A 19,973-nucleotide genomic window follows, 5' to 3' on the forward strand; every position below is an offset into this window, starting at 1 on the left:
AAAAAAAACAAAGCATTTTTTGTGGCTCTACAGTGTTTTGTGTGTCTGCTTGACATTTACTGTGGATGTTGGGATCTGCTGCCAGACTCGGTTGAGGCACAGATGGATTGATTTTGACTTGATGCCACATTGTCTACCTTTAGCCAGTTAATCTAGAACAGAGGTCACTAATAGGTGGGCTGCTGTCTAGATCCTGACCCAGACAACAAATCTATCTGGATCTGGATCTATAACTGACAAATCATTGAGAATCATCAAATTTCACTGAGCATTTCTATTTTAACAGGCCCTGCTATTACTGGCCCAATAAACTCACAGAATAATCGCATGTTTTGTAAATCAGCCCACATGAGGCCACTCAGCCAATCAAATCTGTGAATTCTGATGAGCGTTCCTCAGGCATGTATTTGCGACTATTTCCTCATAATGTTACAACTTTATTCTTGTAAATGCAGACGTTTTTTCTCATATTACACCTGTATTTTCATGAATTTATAACTTTTTTCTTTTATTATTCCGACTTTATTCACATAAATTTACGACTTTTTTTCCTCATAATGTTACGTCTTTAGTGTAGGAAAGTCTCTCTATCTGGACCTAACTGAATTTTAACTGAATAGCCCTGCAGGATCTAAAAGATTTAAAAAAAACACTCAATACAAATAGAGTTTAGGGTACATGTTTTGGAGAGTGGATTTTTCCTTTAGATCTATGATGATTCGCGTTTCAGGATTTAAATCGATGCAGCATTCTACTTGTAGGACTACACCTTGTTTTGATCTACATGAAGGACAAGAGCAGGTTAAGACTGAGGGCAGTTCAGAGTCCAGCTGTTAGAGAGCAGAGCAAACACTCTACCCTACTCCTACAGCCACATCTGCCCCTGCTGCAAGTCAAAGAAGTCCAATCAATAACCCATCTCCTTATAGCTCTGTCACTGTCTGCCCCTCTCTCTCTCTCTCTCTCTCATGTATCTGTCTTTCTCTTCTCTGGCTTATTCTGTCTCTTTTTATTGCCTCTTCCTCCTCTTGGTCTCTAAGGATCTATATTTTTGAATCTCCTCTCTCTAATTTGATTCTTTTACCCTCCCCCCACAACCCCCAACCCCTATCTCCATCCCGTAATCCCCCACCCCTTCTGTGGTACTAACATTTTCTTCTTCTTCTCCTTCTCTAATCTCGTGCATTCATTGCCCACTCAGGTGGCACGCCCATACGAGGTAAGACCGCTGGGAGGATCGACATGAAACGGGTGGCCCGATTCCTTTTCAACCCCTGGTTCCTGCTTGTCTCACAGATCTTAAAAAAGTAGCTCTGGATGGGTTCATCAATATGGGTTTTTATTTTAGTCGCAAAGACTCAGCCATATTGATCACACCTGTCCAGCTTCTTTAGATCCAGGCCATAGGTACAAGAGGGGGGGAATTGGAATTGAGCAAGCAATTCATTACACTATGACTTTTAATCACTTCCCCTTCTTCTCGCCTTTCATCCTCTCTTCATCCTTTCATTTTTCCATCTCAGCCTCAATGCTCAATCGGTAACACAGAAATCCATCGCTTTCTTCCTTGGCATATTGTGATCTCTCTTTTGTATTCATCCATTTAACATCATTTAGCTTTTTCCGATCTAAAGCATGGTGTGTTTATGACTTTATTTCATTTTTTTGTTAGTTCCTTAGTTCGAGGTAACTATTTAAAATTTTACTTCTGTTAGTTTTTGTTCTATTTATTTTTTATTTTCTATGACCTGGTTTTCTTTTTTTCTTTTTGCCGGTCTTGACCTGAACTTGGCCCGGCCTTCTACCTTGTCTAAATTTGCCCAGTCAAACGTCCCAGTTTTGTTTTCCCTCCCAGCTGTTATTCGCTCAGCCTGAAAAGTCCAGATGGCGAAGACTCAGACACACTTGCAGACATTAGTGTGCTTACACACACACACAAGCACACAAACCTGCAGCTCCCTCACACACCTTTCTTCATGGTTTTTTACCATTTCTTCCTCTTTTCTCTCTCATTACCGATAAAAAGCCCCAGACAACCACTTTTTCGATAAAGTTTTTATGGGCGCTTTTTTGCCTTATCCCACACCATCTTGAAAAAACCTCTGGTTGACTTTTTTGACAGTTTTTCTATTTTCAGGGAGCGAGAAAGCACCAGTCCCTTCCCAAGGCTTTGCGTATGTCGTTCCCTTTTTTGTATCTGTTGGCCTTGATGGAGGTCGGTTGATGTCTTTACCGCCTCATTGTTTTAAAATGACATCACACTCCTGATCCCATTGGTGGATCCGTAAAGGGTTATTGCCATGGCAATATCTTTATCCTTGAAAACTGAAATATGATTTGCTCCCTGATATAACTTGCAATCTCGATTTTCAGCAAAGAATATTCCAAATACTGTATTTGTGTCTGGATTTCTCCACGTTTTGGCTGCTTGGTTTGTTTATTTCTGCCTGGCATGAAGACTACATTCTCTGTTTTTTTGTAGGCTTTGTATCACTGCTTTTTTCTTTTGTTTTTTCGTTTTTTTTGTTGTCTTCCCATTTCTAAATCAGGAAGCTGACCCATGTTTTAGGCAGCATCTTGCTGACAGTGGTAGAAACTTCTTAATGTCTCCCTATAGACGTGGATCCCTTTTTTATAGTCCCTCTTTGTTCTTCATACAGAGTTCAGCTTTGTTTTTGCTGAAAACTCAGATTCATTTACCCTTTACTGCAGTTTATTTTTTTTTACCATTTATATGTTGCTATATTGACCTAGTAATCTGATGTCGTCCAGTTTTGTGTGATTGCTCTTTTTTCCTCTCTGCCTCTCTGTGTGCCTCTCTCTCCCTTCTCTATCTTCTATACTCTTCCTCTCCGTCCCTCCATCCATCCAGGTGCCCTCCAGATAGAGATGAGCGAAGAGTCAGACCAGGGGAAGTATGAGTGTGTTGCCACCAACAGCGATGGGACACGCTATTCCACCCCAGCTAACCTCTATGTCAGAGGTAAGAGGGGGATAAAAAACCAGACGGTCCAATTAGCACATGTAGATTTATGAGGGCATCTTTTCATACGTTTTTTATCTTCTCATAGGAATGTGTGTTTATTGTATTATTGTGACACTAACAAAACCTCCTGTGATTTTTAACTCTTTAGCTTTAGAGTCATAAAACAGGAATTATTTTTCAATGAGAGCTTTTTTACATCATGTTAAGGCTGCAGCTGACTGTTTCACTCAGGCTATTAATCTCTCTGCTCTCCCTTCTTAACCTTTAGACCTCGGAGAAAAAACCAAATCATTGTCTGCTTAAGACTTGTGTTTCTCCCCAAATCTGACAGGCATCTCGCTTCCTCGGGCACTGTTTACCCTCACAGACACACACAAATACAGAAACCGACACGCATACACACTCATACCCACGAAATGTTTGAATCTTAGAGACATTTTAAGTCTCAAGGCCTTTTGCTCCTTTGTCTGCCCTTCAACTCCCCCCTCCACACACACACACATACACAAAAAGCTTTAAACAGTGTAGCATGCTTTTTGACTCCGACATCACTCCTGAGGATACAAAACAATTACACACATACACAACTGGATGCACCCACAAATATGCGCATGTCATTTGTCTATGTATATATATATATATATATATATATATATACATGCACATACACATAAACCACAAACAGCACAGAGTCACTGATGTGCGTCTAACAGTGCTCGCAGGGCCAGTCGAATCTTGCGGCGCTGCTCAGTAAGTGTTTGACAGGCGGTCTGTGGAGGAAGCCACCGGTGGAAAGCTTTCACCGACACACTGGCCAATTACGGCCTGTTTTTTTTTCTCTTTCTCTTTTCCTCTCCTCATCTCTGTCTTCCCTCTACTCTTTACTTCCTCCTCTGTCTCTTGTCACCTTGCCATGCTCCTTTGTCTAACTTGTTTTCTCTCCTTGTCTCTTCTCTGATATTTCTCCGTTTTCCCTCCTCTCCTCCTCCTCCACCGTCTCCTCCTGCTGTGCTCTGTCCTACCTCCCTCTGCAGAGCTGCGAGAAGGTTGGTACTGTTAAGACATGTGTGGCTCTTTTGAGTCTCTCTCCCGAGTATTTTCTTTTTCTTCCATTAAACTACCACTTGTGTTTGTGTGTCTTGGCTGTTTTATGTGTGGTGCTGGAGGTTTTAAACATGCCTGTACAGTTAACTCCTTGAAGATGTACTGTACCCTGAGTTCTTCTTTTTTCTTTTCTCCTTTTCCCCCCTGTGAGTGCATGTGTGTTTGCTGTGAGTTTTGTTGTGAGCGTCTTTTGTGTTTCAGTTCATAAAATATTTAATGGAGCACACCTAAAAACACCATGAATAAAATATTTTGATATCACATGCTCCCTTGTGGTGATGTATCAGACTGTCTGAATGCTCGCAGTCTTCTTTTAATGCCATAAAACTTCATCTCAGGCACAATGAAAAAAATAATAATAATCATCCTGCAGCAGCACAGACTCTGATTGTTATGCATTGTGCTGCACTTACCGAGCAACATCATGAATTTCTAATCGTCTATCTCCCTCTGCCTTCTTCCGGTTCAGTGCGTCGTGTCCCCCCTCGGTTCTCCATCCTCCCGGCAGATAGCGAGATCATGCCAGGGGGGAACATCAACATCACCTGCGTGGCAGTGGGTTCCCCCATGCCCTACGTGAAGTGGATGCTGGGAGCCGAAGACCTGACTCCCGAGGACGACATGCCCATCGGCCGCAACGTTCTTGAGCTGACTGACATACGCCAGTCCAACAATTACACCTGTGTTGCCATGTCGACGCTTGGCGTGATTGAGGTGGTGGCGCAGATTATCGTGAAAGGTGAGTTAATGGGCATATGGGCAGAGAAGGGATGGCTGGATTTTGGGTCAAGTGAGACTTTGGTTCAAACTTTATTCAAAAGAGCAAAGTATTTTTAAGGGTTAAGGGTTAGGATAAAGTTTCCATCACAAAAGAAAAAAGAAATGTATGATGAGTAAATAAAGTAATTCCCTTTCATGACTGCTCTAATTATACATAGTCTGAATATGTGAATAATGAAGTGAGTAAATAATAAATAGCGAACTCAGAAGATGAAAAAAGTTAAATTCTGTTTGTTACAATATTTTTAAATGAAGAAGAAAAACCTCATTGGAATGGAAGAAAGGGAAAGATATTTAGCTTTTTGTGTTTTTTTTGCAGAAATGTTAATATTTAATTCAATAAGAAAACAGCCTTCTATCTTCACTTTTAAGATTTAATGCTTGCTACAAACACTTCTTCTCTCTAACTTGTTTTCTGTGGTGACCCATTTTGATGTTATCACCATGCCAGTATTCAGTTTGTCAGCATACACGGTTTTTAATTTGGATTCAATGTAAGGCGAGTTCAATCTCCCTTTGAAGTAATAGATAGGAAGTGACAGGATTTCATTTTGTCCGGTGGTCGAGCTAATTTAGTTGCTAATTGTTTTTCAGGGGGTTTAAATGTTTTATAGAGATTACGGTCATGGCATCATTCTGATTCTGAGTTGTTGTCATCATTACGTTTTGTTGTCCATCTTTTTCAGTCAGTATGGGTTAGGGATATAAAGAGATAGCGTGTGACATTTTTATCTTTCTCTCTGTCTCCGTCTTAGCTCTGCCGAAGGCTCCTGGCATCCCTGTGGTGACGGAGAGAACTGCGACCAGCATCACACTCACCTGGGATTCTGGCAACGCTGAGCCCGTCTCCTACTACATCATACAGGTGCAACTGCAACTTTAAACACATGCAAATAGACACAACACATGCAAATGGGGGAAAATATCTTCAACAACACATGCACAGTTACTAGAAATCAAGCAGCAAATACTCATAACACAACTAAATACTCCTTGTACTATCATACAAAACACAGCCCTCAGATACATGTACTGTACATTTCCCTCTACCGTAAATCCTTCTCTGTACATTATTAAGGATATCTACACTGTGTGTAAATTACAAGTATTTAATGTTTTTTTTTATTTTTTTTTTTATTGACCTACCAACACAAAGTCAAATTCCTCGTATGTAACCTGTTACTTACTTGGCAATAAAGAAAATTCTGATTCTGATGATTCTAACACAACCAAATACTCACAACACTTCCAGTTATTGCAAATACTCACAATTCAACTTAATACTCTCAATACTCTTTCTTAAATTGCAGCTCACAGGGCCCCTGTATACACCACCTGCCACACAGCATTAGTGCATGTGAACACAGGTTTTTATAACACTACACTTAAAAGGGCTAAAACTAGAACACTTAATACTTATTAACGACTTAAATCACAAAGTCACGGGCCTCTTGTCTCTCCTGATAGAAATAAAATTGCTCAAATTGTTCAAATTGTTCAAATGCAATTTTGGTGTATTTGCCCACAAGGAGTAATGAGTTGAGATGTAAAAATGAAACATGAACTGCTTAAACAGCAGTGACTGAATATTTCATTCACAAAAAACAGTATTTCTACCTTAGATATGTGGAATTTTGCATAAATCCTGGTTGGTAAATAAGAACATTATGTATTTGAATGTATTGGTGTATTACTGTAATGTTTATACACGTAGAGAGCTATAAGTAGAGTTACAAAGATCTCTAATGCTGCTTTAAATCCACATATTCTTTCTCTCTTTCTTCTTCCCCTTCAGCACCGTGCCAAAGGCTCTGACGACCCCTACAAAGAGATTGATGGCATTGCTACAACACGCTACAGCGTGGGCGGCCTCAGCCCTTACTCCCACTATGACTTTTGCGTTGCAGCCGTTAACACCATTGGCAAAGGCCCCTCCAGCGACGTGGTGGAGGCTCGCACGGCCGAGCAAGCCCCCTCCTCGCCCCCTCGACAGGTTCGGATGATGATGCTTTAAATTCACAAAGCTGAGGTTTTCTTATAGTGATAAAATGTGGTTTTCAAAAAAATGCAGATTGAAAACAAGTTGCTTTTATTGTTCAGAGCTTGTATCAATCTGCTATACTTGTTTTCTCATGGATGAACTTCACCTCAAGCTCGGCTGTGATACAATATAATTAGCTGCCTATGATTTTGAGTGATAGTGCAGGGTGTTACATAAATCCTGGTTTCAGCATGTTATTTTCAAACTGTAGCCTCCAGTTGCCTTTGGTGCTCAAAAACGTATTTCAGCAAAAGTTAGAGAATACTGTTTATCTTCAGTATATCATCACAGTGTTGCTAAAGTTCTCCCTGTTTGCCCTGCAGGTCCGGGGTCGTATGCTGAGCACAACCACAGCAATCATCCACTGGGACGAACCAGAGGAACCAAACGGACAGGTGGTCGGTTACAGAGTGTACTACACCTCAGACAACACACTGTCAGTCAACCAGGTGTGTGTGCATGCTTTCATTTGTTTTGTTGTTACTTCTGATTACTTTTGTTGCAACCGAGTGCATCTATGTGTTGACTTATATTCATGTCTGTGTCTGTGCAGTGGGAGAAACAGATGGTGCGCAGCGCCAACTTCATCACCATCCAGGGTTTGACCCCCAACAAGACGTATTACATCAGAGTGCTGGCCTTCACCTCTGTAGGAGACGGACCCCTGTCCCAGGACCTGCAGATTATAGCCAAGACTGGAGGTGAGAGAAAATGTTTGTACTCATCCTACTGCAAGCATCAAAGTAAAGACAGAAAATACATATGCGATGTCTTTTCTCCTTTTTCTCCCCATACAACAGTTCCATCCCAACCTTCAGAATTTAAGGGTGAGGCCAAGTCTGAGACCAGTATCCTGTTGTCCTGGGTGGCCCCACCCCAAGGTGGCCCTGACAACCAGATCACAGGGTATGAACTGGTCTACAGACGATCCGATGACTCAGAGGAGGTACGAATAAAGTGTGGGACATCATTTATCACTTTTGATTGGTGGCTGGGAGGACTGTTTGGCTGGGCTAATAAATTCTGGTGTGGTCAGATGGATGATAACAGATTAAAAGGACAGATGTGAAACTGGACGGATGGTCGCGCATACGAAAGATGAATTGATGTTGATATCAAAAGTGAACTGAAAAGTCAACGCTGCTTTTTAAACATAGTGTAGGTGATGCAAACTTTTTCTTTAGTTTTTCTCACACACTGACTTCTCCCTGTTGTCTTCAGAAGAAAATGAGCTTTGAGCCGACCACCTCCCACCTGCTGAAGAACCTGAAGCCTTTCTCCACCTACACTTTCCAGCTGGCCGCCAAAAGCAGGCACGGAATTGGGGCGTATACCAACGAAGTGTCCATCGAAACTCCGCAGACGCGTAGGTCGAACTGCACATGATTCTGTGTGCGAGTGTGTGTGTGCTTCGTGAGTTTGAGAGAGAGGTTTCAATGTGACAACGCGAAAATGAAAACTGAAGCAAAAAAATAAAAAAGAACCACAATCTGTGTAATTTAATACTAAATTTTTGCATTGTCACAAAAGAGACCGTAATGAATCTAGACTTAAACTGAACTCAGATTTAATACCAGCAGATAACTGATACCGGATTACACCCAGAACTTATTATTTCTGCATATGCATTACAAAGCAAACCTATTATAACTGAGAGCAAAATTTGATTTGCTGGTTATCAACCTGAGGTCTGTGAGAGATTCAGAAAAAACAAGGTAAGCGAGCGGTTGTGGATCAAGCTCTGAGGCTTGGGTAGGCTGTAAGGACAAGTAAGTTATTGGAAGGTATGTCTGTGTGTTAAAGGTTAGTCAGTGTTGTTGTACTGCCTCTCTTTAAGCCATTCATTCGTTTTCATTAAACAACCAGAGCAGAAGTTGGCGCCCATCATCAGTATCTTTGTTCGGCCATCTTGCTTTCTAGTCGCAGGGTCATTTTTTTTCGTACGTGTCTTCAGTTCTCCAGTGTTTTGTTTTCATTTTATGTTTCTTTGTCTTCTGTTCTCTGTCTCTCGTCTGCTCAATTTCATCCCCATTCCTCCACGGCAAACCTCACTCCCTCACTTCTCCACCCAACAATAACGATTCGCGCACACACAACCAAATAACATTTACCCGAACAAACCAACCCACCCCCTGCTGTGCTTCCTCGAAACTGGCCGATCAGTTCCATCGGCACCTCCCCAGGACATCACATGCACTACTCCCAGTTCTACCAGCATCCTGGTAAGTTGGGCTCCGCCTCCCCTGGAGTTTCAGAACGGCGTTATAACCGGATACTCCATCCAGTACTCGACCACGGAGGGCAACAAAACGTCCAAAAGGGTTGACGGTATCCCTCCGGAAAGTTCCCCCTATCTTCTGGAAAACCTGGAGAAATGGACTGAGTATGGCATAACGATACAAGCACAGACGGAAGCCGGGGACGGACCGGAAAGTTTACAGCTGCTTATCCGCACCGAGGAGGATGGTACGTTCCATAAAAAACCCCATGCCTGTCTTAGGATGGTCCGCCCCACTAACAATGGTCACTAACATAGCAATAATGAGCTCAAACTAACCCCAACTTGCCTCCACTGCCAGTTAAAGCATTTTGTCTATTCTTGAGCTGCAGTCTAAGCGGATGATGCATTGTCAGACCCTCCAGTTTTGGAAAACCTCTCCTTTATTCCTTCATATCCAGCAGAAACAACTGGAAAACCTCCTCCTGCTACACCCCTCTACCACTGCTTTCTCTCACAACCCTTTTTTCTCCAACAGCCATTTTTATCCTCTTTTTTATCAGTCTCTTTTTTCCCCAAACTTTCCCCGCTCTCCTAAAATCTTTGGGAAAAGTGGCGGTTGGGATTTCCCAGTTTTAACATAACAATATTCCCCACTAACACAAATACCTAAACAAACCCTTTGGCTGTGGCTGTACCTTGGCCTTTCCTCACCTTGGCTTTTCTTACTGACTCTCCGCCCCTCCAACTCCTTGACCACTATTTGACTCGCTAACTTTTAATCAATGTATTTTATTGTGCCTACAGCAATTTGTGGTTTTTTTTATATATTCATGGTTAAAAGCTCTTTATCACAAGCTCTCCACTAAGAATTTTTTCCCGACTTCAGCTTCCTAAGAGTGCTCATGCGTGGGTCAGTCAGATACCAAGAGGTGGCTGGAGTATTTTGTCCTCTCAGTGTTTTTTTTTTCTTTTTAAGAGTAGTGTGGTTCTTGGCAGCACAAGAGAGAGGTTTTTTTTCTTTTGTGTTGATAACAGTATTTTCTCTTTGACTGCCTGCCACTGTTAATCTGCTCCTGGCAACAAATCCTTTTCTATCTGCCATTCTTATCTTCCTCTACATTTGCTTCTTATCCTCCACTGCTTTTTTATTCCATGTTTTTCCTCAAGCACTCTCATATTTTTTTCCTACTATTTTGACTTTTTCCCAAGTCTTCAGAGAAGTTTTAGACTTTTTGGAGGGTTGTATTTTTAAACATTTTTTAGCTTTTGAGTATTTTTTTTATATCTGCCCCTAAAACCAATCTATTTTTGATGAGAAAAAAAATGGCCTTTACATTAGATGATTGAGTGCCCATCATCTGTGACCCTTGACCTCTATCCCCAAAATGCATTTTTAGTTCCAAGTGGTCCTCCACGAGGAGTTGAGGCAGAAACTGTGAACGCCTCGGCCATTAGGGTGAAATGGCGAGCACCGGCACCCGAACGGCAGCACGGTCAGATCAGAGGCTACCAAGTCCACTTTGTGAGGATGAACTACGGCGAGCCTCAGGGACAGCCCTTCATCAAGGACATCCTCATGGAGGACTCGCAGGTAACACTAACATATATACTCTCTAATTAAACGTCAAATTATACTCAAGGATATATTTTATTGTACCTCAATGTATTTTGTGAACTTTTGTTTAACTAAGGCAAGTTTTCTGCCAACAGAGCTTATATAAATATATTTTTCAGATGAGAGAGCCAGCATGTGGCCATCTGGTTATTCCTGTAGATATGATTAACAGCTTGCCAGATTTTATTCTCTCACTCTTTGTCTGTACGGCTGCAAAACACATGGTGCAGCAATCTTCCATATCAGCTTCGTTTACGACTCATGATTGTGCCAAAATTATTTAAAAGTAATAGGAATTAGAAATTATAATTTCAATTGTTTAATTAATTGTTTGGATTGAGTAAATAAATTAAAACTTAGGCCTATTTGATTAGCTCAGAATAAAGACTAGAAAACAGAGCAGCTCATCAACGCATATAAAGCTCAATAAACCTGTAATATCTGTTTTTATACTTCAGTTTTTGTACGGATGCTATTTCTATTCTTTATGCCATTCAGCTAATCAGCTCTTGGCTGTAGTGACGTTCTGGCCTTTAGATCGTATGGTCAAGTCATTATACTATTTCTGTCCAGGATAGATAATGAACTATATATCTTTTTATAGGCTAGCTGCACAATACAGCTGATCATTTCAAACTGGTCAATGTTCTTTGGCTATAAAACTCATTACATGCAAAATGTCTTTTTATTATTATGATTTTATGATTATGATTTTATCCCAAATATTAAGATTTGTGTGTTTCTCTCCTTTTTATGTCTTTTCTCTGTGCTGCACCATCTTTCAGTGGGAATACGATGACTCAACTGAATATGTGAGTAAACCTTTCTTTAAGCTATCATTTAGTACTAATAACAAAGCATGGCGAGTAGATGAGCCATACTTAAGAGACCATAGCTTTAAAATCTCCCTGGACCAGAGGGAGGGCTTAAAAACCGGAAGACCCAGCAGGAGGTCCTTTTTTTCCAATGTTGTTCTGTGAGATTTTTAATGAAGGACCCTGGGAAAGTACTAAAGATATGAGCAGTTTGTAGATATTGATAATGTAAATTAGTTTTGAGTGTATATTTAGTTAAATTACAGTTTGTGTGGGGAATGATAACTTATTTTTTGTTGAGATCATTTAAGGGTTGTTTTGAATTCTAAGATAATGCCAAATCTCTTGATAATTTCCCCAAAGCAGCTGCTAGGTGAATAATGAAAGAAAGACAAATAAAATTAGAATTCAATACCAGGCCTGACTGTAAAAAAAGAATAAGGCACACAGACCAGCAACGTATCTGTGTCAGTGACGGTGCAGCTGATTGCATTTTGTTGTCCTGCAGGACGTCGTTCTTGGAGACCTGCAGGCAGACACTGGCTACTCAGTATCAGTGGGGGCTTACACTGCCAAAGGCGATGGTGCTCGCAGCAAACCTGTTACAGTCTGCACTGCCCTGCCACGTAAGTGTGTCCACTCAAAGTCTTGTACCAAAAACATAGAGCTACAGAAGCTAAAACGATCCATACTGCATACTTCTGTCCAGTAATTATTGTGTGATCCTGCTAACTTACAGACAAAAGCAGATAAAAACCTAGCCTCCTTGGTGAGGTAATCATCATTAAAGGCCATGGAATCGCTGAAGTGGTTTATTTCTCACTCTATCACATGTTGTTCTGGTCATAAAAATCCACTTTTGAACCATATTTTTGCAGTTTTGCTTGAGATTATGAAGATTGTGCTTTAAAGTTTCTCCCTAATCATCTCTTCTTCATCATTCTCTCTGTCCTTTCCCTCTGTGTCCCTCTCTAGTGCCTGAGAAGCCCAAACTGTTGGTGAGTGCCACTGATTTAGGTACTGCTCTCCTTCAGTGGCACCCTCCCCCAAACCCACCCACTGCGCTCCTCGGGTACCGCCTCACCTTTGGCCGCATTGATGTCCTCCCTTTCACGGTGGTGGAGTTTCCCACTAAGGAGAACCGCTACACAGCCCACGACATCCACAAGGGAGCAAACTATGTGTTCAAACTTTCTGCCCGAAACAAAATGGGCTACGGGGAGGAGGCGGTAAAGGAGGTGACTACTCCTGAGGATGCCCCAAGTGGATACCCAGAAAATATAAACTCTGATGAGGCCTCTGCCACCTCTCTCAGGCTAACATGGAAATCAGTCCCACTAATTGAGCAAAACGGGAAAATCACACAGTTCTCTGTGCTGTATAAAGATATAAACAGTCGAGGGAACGCCTCTGAAGTTATGGTGCCCGCTCCAGGGTCGAGTGTGTTGTTGGAGGCTCTGAGTGCCGATACTGTGTATGATGTCAGGGTGTGCGCGTTCACAGCTGTCGGCCCTGGGCCGTACAGCCCTGGTGTCCAGTTTAGGACGCAGCGGCTGGACCAAGGTATGACTCACACTCAAGTTGCTAACAACCCATCTCCATTGCTCAGGATGCAAGACATGCTTCCCTAACCGCACAACTGTGCACATATTGCCCCACTTTCACACACACTCAGACACACAACGCCTGATGGCAACATCTTAAGTGTCCTTTTTCGTTGTCTTGTCACTGTAGTCTTAATCCCAACGTCATTTTCCCAAATCAAGGTAAGAGTCTTGGGTTTAAGTGTCCCTGTCCAGTCACACTCACTGTGTAAGGACAGATAGCTAACTTGAGACTGGCACTTAAGAATGGTATGCAGGTAAGGTCACTGTGTTTCAGCACAGAGATTAAATGAGACTGTGAAATGATATTCAGGGTTTTTGTTTCTTTCTTCTATTTTTGTTGTACCTTAGTTTTTGCAACCAACTTCAGAGTAAAAGCAGCCATGAAGAACTCTGTCCTTCTCTCCTGGGAGATCCGAGACAAGAACCCTGCACAGCCATTCACCGTAAGTAGACTCTGCACTTCAGTTAAATTTAGTCGATGAAGAAAAGAAATTCCAACATTTTTTACTTGATGAAACTCAGTTGTCTTTACTTCAGCAAAGGAGTTTATTACAATGTAGAGCTGTCAACAAAGACTTTTGGTCCAATCTACACTTGAAGTATAATTGAAACAGCTCAATATTTTACCACATGGGAGGGAGCGGATCACAAAGTCACTAGAAGTCATGTCAAGATTGTTTTTGTTATTTCCTCTGAATGGAGACCGTCTCAGGCTTCATCTTAACCCAATGCCAAACACAGGATGGCACAAAAGATAAAACATCCTAAACTAATCCATTCCAATTCTTAAACTTTCCTCATATGCATTATGAAAGGTATTAAAAGATCAAATTCCCTGACAGTTATTAGATTATAGAGTTTAATTAAAATAACAGCCAGGTCTCAAATGTTGTAGCTACTATTAAATAAATAACATTCATGGTCATTTCAGCATAAGAAGTTGTTTTCTTAGTGTCAAACTGCTTTTTCTAGAACTCAACTTTTCTTGATGACTGGTACAGCCTGCAGAGATATGAATGGATTAGGCTCTTTGAACTGCTGTCAGGCTTTTTAGTTTTATAGTAAATAGTTTGTAGTTTGCATTAACATCAAGCAGCATCTAAAGCATGTTGGGGAAGCCTTCATGCTAAAGGAAACATATGTGTATAAAACAGGTAGAAGTAAAGCATAGGATAATATTTGATAATAGCTCATAGAAATGTCTGGTTCTCTCTTTGGAGGTAAATAAAAGAATCAATTGCTATAATCAGTTACAAACAAGAGTCTGTTGTTTCTGCTGTATTGTGTGTTTTAGCCTGCAGAGCATTAAGTTTCTTTTTGTGATGTGTACAGATCCTGTATGGAAAGGGCCAGTCCGTTGAAGTGGATGGAAAACAGACTCAGAAGCTGATCACTGGCCTGGAGCCCAACACTCAGTACTCCTTTCTTCTCACCAACCGGGCCAACAGCGCCGGGGGCCTGCAGCACCGCGTCACCGCCACCACGGCCCCTGACATCCTCAAGACCAAGCCCACCGTGGTGGGGAAAACCAACGCAGACGGCATGGTGACCGTGCAGCTACCGACCGTGCAGACCACGGCTAAAGTCAGGTAGAGATGGAAGACAAGAGTGATGGATGTTTGTGAAAATGTTGGTTTAATTGAATGAATAGGCGTGTGTCTGTTGCAGAGTTGGCTACAATATGGTTGTCATCAAATTGTTCTGTACTCTTTGAGGTAATTTCACTATTTGCTGCTAATGATGCTCTTCATTTACTGTATTGGTCTATCAGGAGTGATTTATCTGAGTTGGCAGCAAAGCAATTAAGTCTGAGAACTCCCACGCTCGGCCAAATGAAAGCACAAAGCTGATAATCTTATCTGCCTTTTATACCCAAGAACAAATATTGACACCAAGAGGAAGTGGTCCCGCAGAATCACTCAGCATTCAGCTCACAGCCACTGTCCTGTAGTTTGTCTCTGTCGCCTCAGAAGTGTTATAGGGAAGAATTTTCACTATTTACTGCTTAGGTGACTTTGTCCAATACAGTAACAAAAACTAATCTCACTGGCTTTTCAAGTTGACTCAAGTTCGTCTGTGTCTTGTTTGTGTATTGCACCTCTTTCTCATCCCAAGATAGTTGTACTCTTTAGATTTTTTCAGTTTGCGTCTGTTGCGTGTTAGAGACATTTCCTAGACATGTCACCAGGGGGATGGCAGGAAAAGTTCCAAGTAATGTCCAGAGCAACTGACTCATACATTTGTGTTCTCACATTAAGCCCCTCTGGAAAATTTCTGTGTAATTTCTGAAAGCAGCTTAAATCTAAAATTGCCAGATTCAAGCACATATAATTTTATGTTTTTTGATACAGGCTCACATTTTCTCACATTGGATCTAAAGGAAAATACTTTCTACCGTACCACACCACACAGTCAGCTCAGCGAACGCATTAGTATCAACACGGAGCAATGGAGTGAGTCATCTTGTGAGGACACATGGTGGATTTTGGTGTCTGTGCCCTGACTGCAACTGAAAACTCCAGTGATATTAGTGTCTGTGTTTCACACACAGCTTCAGACATGGCTCCATGTTCCAAAACCAACCACACTGTTTGACTTATGAGAAGACTGATTTCACTCTTGTGTTTGTACGGAAATATGAAGCATCTGCCCGCAGCCTGTTAACTGAGCCTGGCACTTGAAACAACAAGCTCTGTCTGAAGGTAACGAAAACTGCCTTCAAGGTCAGTAATTAAACAACTAAATTAAGTAAAATAAATGTTAGCTTTCCCATCTGTTTCTAGTAGGATATAAATGCTAATTTAAGAGGCTGCAGGGGGTGTATTCACATTAACTGTACAGACATGAGACCAGTATCAATCTTCAGTTCTAACTTTCAGGAATTAAAGCTAGTCAGTGACATGTGAATATGTGGACGGTAGCCGGAGATAAAACCAGCTGTAGGAGCCAAAATTAATATTCAGCATATATTGGCAATTATTTATTTAGGCTACAATATTTATGGGTGCAGGGGGGTGATTTTTACTTTTTTACCTGGTCAGTTGTTTGGTGGATGGTAGACAAAGACAAGAGTAGGGCTCCAATATTTTCTGTTGCTTGCCACATCTTGATTTAAGTTTAAATGAACACCATAAAACCTTTCTGAATGTGCCACAGTGAAGCCTGCTTAGCCTCTGAGCAGTAGTCACTGAACCACATGACAATAAGATTCTTTGAAAACCTGCTCTATCTCCTGAACCACAACTGCTCAGATCTACTGTTTTTTCCTAAAAATATCAGTTCCTGCGATTGTCAGAGAATTGGTGTTTTCCAGGAGCTTAAACGTTGAAGAAATGTCTTGTTGATGGTTTATTTCTTTGAGTCTCGAAGTCAGTGCATGCATGCTGTGTTTCAGGGGTTATTACGTGGTGGTGTTGCCACTGAAGAAGCAGAGAGGGAAGTTCCTGAATCCCTGGGAGGAGCCTGATCAGATGAACATGGATGAGGTAAGACCTGGAGTCTGAAACCAATATATAGCTAAATAAAGAGAAATAGAGATTGTCAGAACTAAATATGATGAGGAAATGTAGAGGCTTAGTCCTATAACACAGCTTGGTAAACAAGATTATGTCTTGGCTGAAGCTGACTGGCCAAGCGTTGTCTGTTCAAAACACTATTTTCATATTCCATTTAATTCCCTTTTTTAAAGACTTCTTTATGGCACCCACTGTGTAAAGCAGTAGCAATTTGGTTGATGATGAAGTAAGTTGCACTCAGATGATAATGCACCATAACGCCCATAAGCTAAGGAATACAGTCACTAAAATGAAAATATTACAACTGCAGAAAATAGGACTTAATTGCTTTTGATGGATAAGATACATTTATTGTTGAATTGTACAGTAGTATCTATTAATACTCCACATTATTATGACTTCTGCCAGCCCCCCTTGATCTTTTCTTCCTCCGTGTCAACTTTTCAATTTCTTTCCTCTCAGCTCCTAAAAGAGATCAACAGGACGAGTATCAGTCATGCCCTTCGCATCCGCAGACAGGCTGGCCAATCAGATCCCAGAGCCTATGTCACTGCCCACTTTAAGACCCTCCCACTGGAGTTCACACTAGGTGATGGACGAAACTATGGTGACTTCCGCAACCGTCCACTGCAGAACGGACAGGAGTATGTGTTCTTTGTGCTCGCACTGCTCGACCTTTCTGAGAATGTGAGTAAAAACACGCACACACACACACACACACACACACACACATACACACACACACACACACACACACACACACAGACATATACACATATACACATATCATCTAAAGTCAAATTTAGAATCAAACCATGTCTTCCTGCAGACCATGTTTGCCACTAGCCCTTATTCTGACCCTGTTACGTCACTGGATGTGGACCCAAAGCCAATAGTTGATGAAGAGGAGGGGCTGCTGTGGGTGGTGGGGCCTGTGCTGGCTGTCATCTTCATCGTCTGCATTGTCATCGCCATTCTTCTCTTCAAGAGGTAAGGACAAAGTCAAACTCAAAGTCTTACACTTGGGCCTTTGCCACCTCCAGCCCCCTGTGGAGGGAAACAGAAATATTCTGGATACACACTCTTTCTTGGCTCAGACAAGAATAGATAGACAGAATGATGTGTCTACATTATTTATGGAACATACACATAACATTAAAGTATATTTATTGCTCCTCTGCACTGAGACAACAGGGTAATTAACATCCCAATCTGTTACTCATCATTGGTGAATTTAGCATTTTTAGAAGTTGTCTGTGTAACTTGCTTTTAAATCAATACACAGGAAACCAACAGGGCAGACAAGGGAAGATCCCATTATCAACCATCAGCATTATTCATGTTAACGATCATCATGATAATCAGCTTCGTTAATGCACATGAATAATTGCTGTGGCTGATGTAGCATAACAAAACTGTCAACCTTGATGGTAATAATCTCAAGTTCATAAGGCCCAGTGTAACCTGTGGTGGTCCACAGCCATTAATGTCTCACTTGTAGCTGAATTGCACTTTGTGATAGGTCTGCAGTGTGTTATTATGGAGTGGATGTCACAGTGTGAGGATGTGCTGGGTGATAATCATAGACTGTATATAAAGAGGTGATAATACGTAGGTGGTGTTTGTGTGGGGATTCAGTTTTTTTCTCATTTAGATTTATATGCACGGCTCATCCGTGTGTCCACAGGAGGGACTGTTTTATATATTTAACATAATGAATAAAAAAGTGATTATTTTTAATGAGAAGTATAGAAAGAATGATCAGTTCAGCTTTGTTTCAGCTGATGTTTTTTGATTGGACACTAATGTTATTCATCCCTGTCTGTTCTTTTATCTGCCCCTGTCCCTGTTTGGATCCAGCAAACCTGACAGGTAAACAAACACTACTTATTAGCATTTTCTCTGCCCTAAAGGGCTATTTTCCTTGAAAAGCCTTTGCAAATAATACTCTGTGTAATAGATCCCAATAGAGCAAGGATTACCATGATGTTTCTTTAATGACTGCGTAGTGGCATAGAGTGAATTGGATAAATTGCACACTGGAAGGTGTATGATTTAGCCAGTGCACTGGATAATTGATGCAGGCATATAAGTACACTGAAAATATTCAGGGTAATTAACAGTGTCCACTGCACTGCAGGAGGTTTTTCACTTTGATTGCTTTTAATGTCACGTTTAACTCCAGAGGAGACTTTAAACAAAAACAGACCGTCAGACAATGAGCCAGTTATTAGCATAGAGAAAGCTGCAACACTACAGCTAATTCCTCAGAATCACAGCTATCCCTCTGAATGTTTAAGTTACGTTTAACTTTCATAGTACGTGGTCAATTAAGTACAACTAGTGCAGTGTTCTAAAACTGCCTGTTTGGAATGGGCTGTTTGTTTGGCCTGTGGTGATGCTGGTTGTAGATTTTCTTTGTGAAGCTGTAAAAAATAACCTGCAGTAATCGAGCCACAACAAGTAAAGACCTGCTGCTGGACTCAATCCACAGAACCCTGAAGCTGCACCACCGCTGCTGCACAAAGAGCTGTTCACCTGTTTGTTCAAAGTTTGGTGAAGCTCGACTCAGTACACAGAACCCCATACTGGAAAATCAATTGTTGTTGATGTTGTCTTGATCAACAATGTCACTTAAGTTGATAAGTCCTATCCGCTACAGCTACAGAGCGCTGGTCTCCTGTTTATTCTGAGTTTATTCATATTGAATTATTGAAAGTACCAGGTGTCCAATTCACACCAAATTCAACATTGCACCTATACTGTACATGCCAAGTGTGAAGGCAATAACATTAATGTTATCGAGGTATGCGTTTGGCATACAGACAGAAATACAGAGATTTCAAGGGTTATTAGATATATGCAAATGCTTCAGTTTACAAATCTCACATTTCCCCAGGTTCAGTTTTTTTCATGCATAAAAGGTAAATTCATTCTGTTGATGTTTCAGGAAACGAGCTGAGGCTGAAGGCAGGAAAGGTAGTTTCCCCTGCAGCAAAGCCATGTCATCTCACCACCCCACTGATCCTGTGGAGCTCCGCAGGATAAACTTTCAGACTCCAGGTAGAATGGACACTCGTATACACACAGTTACACACAAATACACTATATAGCTGGATGTGTGAAGTATAACTTGTGTTTCTATAAACACTACTGTTGTTTCCCTTTTCAGCCTACCGTGTATCAGTGTACCGCGGTTATCGCCGTTTGTCAAGTTAGTTGGTCTTAGTCCACCGTAGAATTTATTTTTCTCTGTGTTATCATCATTTTCTTTCTTTCTTTCTTTCTT

At 41.3% G+C, this 19,973-nt stretch overlaps 1 protein-coding gene across 15 annotated transcripts in view; it reads left to right on the forward strand.

The window, feature by feature from the left end:
• Window positions 1-19,973, forward strand: part of ptprdb (protein tyrosine phosphatase receptor type Db) — a 145,263-nt gene that overhangs the window by 105,088 nt on the left and 20,202 nt on the right. For 3 of the 15 annotated variants that reach the window (XM_069530207.1, XM_069530211.1, XM_069530208.1), the window contains 23 exons: window positions 1,202-1,219; window positions 2,873-2,983; window positions 4,021-4,032; window positions 4,560-4,829; window positions 5,626-5,735; window positions 6,666-6,863; window positions 7,235-7,360; window positions 7,465-7,612; window positions 7,712-7,857; window positions 8,133-8,277; window positions 9,075-9,377; window positions 10,530-10,723; window positions 11,533-11,559; window positions 12,071-12,188; window positions 12,538-13,125; window positions 13,518-13,612; window positions 14,502-14,758; window positions 16,564-16,654; window positions 17,147-17,371; window positions 17,514-17,674; window positions 18,545-18,556; window positions 19,635-19,747; window positions 19,857-19,898. In XM_069530207.1, coding sequence (XP_069386308.1) covers window positions 1,202-1,219; window positions 2,873-2,983; window positions 4,021-4,032; window positions 4,560-4,829; window positions 5,626-5,735; window positions 6,666-6,863; window positions 7,235-7,360; window positions 7,465-7,612; window positions 7,712-7,857; window positions 8,133-8,277; window positions 9,075-9,377; window positions 10,530-10,723; window positions 11,533-11,559; window positions 12,071-12,188; window positions 12,538-13,125; window positions 13,518-13,612; window positions 14,502-14,758; window positions 16,564-16,654; window positions 17,147-17,371; window positions 17,514-17,674; window positions 18,545-18,556; window positions 19,635-19,747; window positions 19,857-19,898 — 3,510 coding nt within the window. The remainder of the gene's footprint in view (window positions 1-1,201; window positions 1,220-2,872; window positions 2,984-4,020; window positions 4,033-4,559; window positions 4,830-5,625; window positions 5,736-6,665; window positions 6,864-7,234; window positions 7,361-7,464; window positions 7,613-7,711; window positions 7,858-8,132; window positions 8,278-9,074; window positions 9,378-10,529; window positions 10,724-11,532; window positions 11,560-12,070; window positions 12,189-12,537; window positions 13,126-13,517; window positions 13,613-14,501; window positions 14,759-16,563; window positions 16,655-17,146; window positions 17,372-17,513; window positions 17,675-18,544; window positions 18,557-19,634; window positions 19,748-19,856; window positions 19,899-19,973) is intronic. The other 12 variants (XM_069530214.1, XM_069530215.1, XM_069530210.1 and 9 more) reach the window with 10 other exon arrangements.

Source organism: Paralichthys olivaceus, chromosome 8 (assembly GCF_024713975.1).
Source record: "Paralichthys olivaceus isolate ysfri-2021 chromosome 8, ASM2471397v2, whole genome shotgun sequence".
NCBI classification, from domain to species: Eukaryota; Metazoa; Chordata; class Actinopteri; order Pleuronectiformes; family Paralichthyidae; genus Paralichthys; species Paralichthys olivaceus.